This window comes from Mugil cephalus, chromosome 2 (genome assembly GCF_022458985.1).
Source record: "Mugil cephalus isolate CIBA_MC_2020 chromosome 2, CIBA_Mcephalus_1.1, whole genome shotgun sequence".
Lineage (NCBI taxonomy): Eukaryota > Metazoa > Chordata > Actinopteri > Mugiliformes > Mugilidae > Mugil > Mugil cephalus.
Genome location: NC_061771.1, coordinates 30,816,794 through 30,820,884, shown reverse-complemented (window position 1 = coordinate 30,820,884; position 4,091 = coordinate 30,816,794). Strand labels below are relative to the sequence as shown.

The 4,091-nt window shown below is 42.7% G+C and overlaps 1 protein-coding gene across 1 annotated transcript; it reads right to left on the bottom strand.

Annotated features, from left to right (window-relative positions):
• Window positions 1–750: 750 nt before the first annotated feature.
• On the bottom strand, window positions 751–3,500 carry LOC125004056 (E3 ubiquitin-protein ligase TRIM21-like). Its single transcript, XM_047578407.1, has 2 exons — window positions 3,391–3,500; window positions 751–3,095 (listed from the first exon to the last, which is right to left on the bottom strand). Exon 2 carries the CDS (start codon window positions 3,084–3,086, stop codon window positions 1,443–1,445), a length of 1,644 nt encoding a protein of 547 aa, XP_047434363.1. The 5' UTR covers window positions 3,087–3,095; window positions 3,391–3,500; the 3' UTR covers window positions 751–1,442.
• Window positions 3,501–4,091: the final 591 nt, after the last annotated feature.

Here is a 4,091-nt window from a genome sequence, read left to right as displayed (position 1 = left end):
CTGTAGAGCAATGACTTAGAACACAGGTTCACTTCACTTACACTTCATTTATAATTCTACACACATATATCCTATATTTTTTTTTACATTCTCTTACTTATTCTTATTGCTTTTTGTTCTTAACACTGGCACACTTTGGGTAGGAGCTGCTGTAACAAAGTAATTTCCTCCTGGGATCAATAATTATTACAGTAATTCTGATTCTGATCAATCTGATGTTCAGATGGTTACAAGGGTTATAGGTTCTGCACTGCCATAGAGAGCTGAAGTTTATTTCCTAATTAAAAGCTCTTCCTCACCAACTCAGTCTAGAAACTAAGCGTTCTTCCAGGCGTAGCCCAAAGAAACAATCTAGAGTCGTCTCCCTGTCAACCCTCCACTTGCAAGAAATTGGGATCAGTTGCAGTAGATATGCAGCAAGTAAAGTCAAGGACCAAGTTGTCCTGACTTCTGGTATCACAAACTGGTCCTAGTAATAACTCATCAACAAGGAAGGATAAATATATTAAATGAATAAATGTCAACAACAAAACGACAATAAAAGGTTGGTGGCTCTTATTGAAGCATGTTAACATGATGAGGCCTCTGGATTTGTCTACATAGTTAAACACCACAGGGTGTCAACAATATATGAGATTGATGCAGTTATATTCCTGTAGCTAAATATTTTATTATTTCAGTGCGTGTGTGTGACCATCACCAGCCCTGCCTGGCAACTATCCTGTTGATCTTTACTGAGTGTAGTGACCTTGTGTGGCAGGGAGGGCAGTGCTACACCTCAGTGAATAGAGAATCTCTGGAGACATGGGAGAGTCCAGGGGGGTAAGGATGTCCCAATAGAGGAGAGAAGTCTGCGTTGAGCACATAGTGATAAAGTGAAAGAACAGTCCAGACCTTACTAGACGGAACTCATCAACTCTTCTTAATGCAGGTGACATCACACATGCATGTGGGCATTCCCTAAATATGAGTGAGACCATTATCAGGGCCCAGAGTCAGGTCAGAAGCCCCAGCCCCCAAGAACCACCACCCCAGTGTGGGGCGCATGGGTACCAAGACCAGAGAACCACCACAGCCACGGGGCATGCCACACCCTGGCAGACATGGCGAGTGACGGCAATCAACCCCAGACTGACCAAGTGAGCACAAGCCATTGCAGGCCAGAAAGGCCCCCACACTCCCATCCACTGCCAACCGTCCACCTACGCTACCGACATAAACTTCTTTCAACTCTCAAAAATTCAAAATTATTATTTATTGTTAGTGTTATTTGGTAAAATCTTACTGAAGAAATGTGAAGTCACAATGTTGGTGTCAAAAATGGACAGAACTGTACTAACATCTTTGTCTTTACAGCTGTACCAGTATTGTAGTATTAAAGCATATATGTACAGAGATCAATACGTTCATTCATTGATCTCAAAGCTTCATCATTAAATGAATCAGACAGTTTGATTGACAGGACAGATGATCAGAGGTGCAGAATTTATACCACCATTATTCAATTCAGGACAGAAGAATGGGTAAAGTTTGGCATTGAAGGAGCAGCCAGTAAAGGAGTAGATAAGAGCTGCAGTATCTACATCATGAAAGGAGACCAGACCCTCCTCATAATCCACAAACACCCCCACCTTCTCAGGTCGAGAACCAAGAGAGAGACTGACTGAAGGACCAGCAAGAGCTTTATATTCATTTGCATTTCTCAACCATACAGTCCATAAGCCATTCTGAGGCCTCAGTGTGATGTTTCCCTTCCTGTTTATTGACTCTCTGGCCACTCCTAGATCCCAGTCAGTCTTTCCTTTAACCTGAACCTGAAAATAAAATCTACCTGAGGAGAAACTCTTCTTTCCTAAAACACAAACACAATATGAAAATCTCTCTGGGTTGTCTGGAACATTCTTCCTCACATTACTATGATTCGCTTTTTTTCCGTCATCAGACAGGATGAGTGCAGGATTTGCTGTATCAGGATCTAGAGTCACATCCACTGCATACTGCTGGACTCTCTTCAGCTCAGCTTCAAGCAGCTTCTTCTTGTCTTTCCTGAGTGTCTCCTCCAGCTGAGTCACAGCTCTCACCACAGTCCCCTCATATGATGGTGGACGGACGCTGACCTCTGTCCAGTCCTTTGTTGGTGGAGCATCTTTCAGGAAGGAGAAGCTTTGGAGGAGGTGGAGGTGGTCTTCAGAGCATGAGAGCTGCTTTACCTCAGAGCTCCTCTTCATCAGCTCAGAGACTTCCTGTTCCAGATCTTCGATCAAACCTTCAGCCTGTTTCTCTGTTGTTTTCTGTTTGTCTTCGATCTCCTTTATGAGCTGGTCCAGGCCTCTCTCAACAGACTCCTTCAGAGCAGTGAAGACCTGAACACCTTCTGCTTTCTCTCTGTCTGCAGCATCTTTATTCATCTTCACTGACTCTTTCATCTCCTCAATCTTCAGTTGTCTCTTCTGGATCATCTGCTGAATTTCATCTTCTGTCTTCCCCAGCTCTGCCTTCTTTCCTTCATATTCTTCTTTCAGAGGAACAAACTCATGTGTCTTGTGGTCTAAAACAAAGCAGAGCATGCAGACGCATGTCTGGTCGGTCTTACAGAACAGCTCCAGAGGTTTGTCGTGCTTCCTACACATCCTGTCTTCCAGGTTTTCCACAGGGTGGATCAGCTGATGTCTTTTCAGGCGTGACACTGTCAGATGAGGCTCCAGGTGAGAGTCACAGTATGAGAGCAGACACACCAGGCAGGACTTCAGGGCCTTCAGTTTGGTTCCAGTGCAGACGTCACAGGGAACTTCTCCTGGTTTGGCAGCTTGTTGTTCTGAGCTGCTGCTGCTGGTTTTCTGTTGAGCTTCATGTCTGAACTCAGCAACTATCTCACTGATGAAAGTGTTGATGTCTAGCTCAGGTCTTGTCTCAAACACTTTTTTACACAGTGGACACTTACATAGCTGAGTAGTATCCCAGTGTTGAGTGATGCAGTGTTTACAGAAGTTGTGTCCACATGATGTAGAGACTGGATCAGTGAACACATCCAGACAGATGGAGCACAGAAACTGATCTTCAGATCTCAGAAGTCTGGCAGCAGACATGTCTACACACTGACAACAAGAGAGAACGAGAGAAGAACACAGTTTAAGTAGAGATTTATTGATTATTGAGTTATTGAACTAACCAGACTTCAATATACTAACATCTTTACGTATTTTATCTCCTGGTGTCATTTTATGGGAGCTCATAAAACGATTTCAGTAAGTCTGTTTCACAACAATCTGCAGCTCCACCTCATTCTTAAGTTCATCAAACTCTCCTCATGGTTGTTGTTTCATGTTTCAACTGAAACTCTGAGTCGTGATGCTGGTTGTTGAAACAGTAAATATTATCAGCTGTACTCACCAGTACTTGAGTTAGATGTTGAGAGAGAATAGATGAACTCAGATGAAGTTTCTTCAGACAGAAACACAGACACGTTTGCCTGGACTGAAGCTCTGCTGTTGCGTTGACAAAATTTGAGTTTAATTTCAAGAAAGTGACCAGTGACCAGTTCAGCAAAGCTCCTCCTCTCACTGCAGCTCTGTTTGTGTTTTCTGCTCCAAATTGAGAAATGAGTATAAAACAAACACATTGCACAATACCTTTTCTGTTTGAACTATAGACACAGAGATAGTCTGTCACAGAGACTGTAGAAAGTCATTGCACCTTGGAAACCAAACATAACAAGTGTAGTGGAAGGGAAATGGAGAGAGGGACACACAACTATTAACATGTTATACCATAGAAGCACACAATGCATGAGTAGTAGGATAGAAGAAATTAAATAAGAAATTTAAGGTTCGGAGCGCGATACGAGAGTGATGAAAGTAGAGAGTAGAGGTGAGACAGGATGTTCTTAATTGTGAGGATATTATGCAGGTAGCAGAAGGCAGTCCTGGTCAGTTGCTTCATGTCCAATTTAAAGGACACATTCAGGTCAAATATAACATCAAGGTTTCTCCCAGTAATACTAGAGGCCAAGGGAATGTCCTGCAAATAAATTAAGTGATTAGATAATGCATCTTCGAGATGTTTATGACCAGATACAATGACTTCTGTGAGTT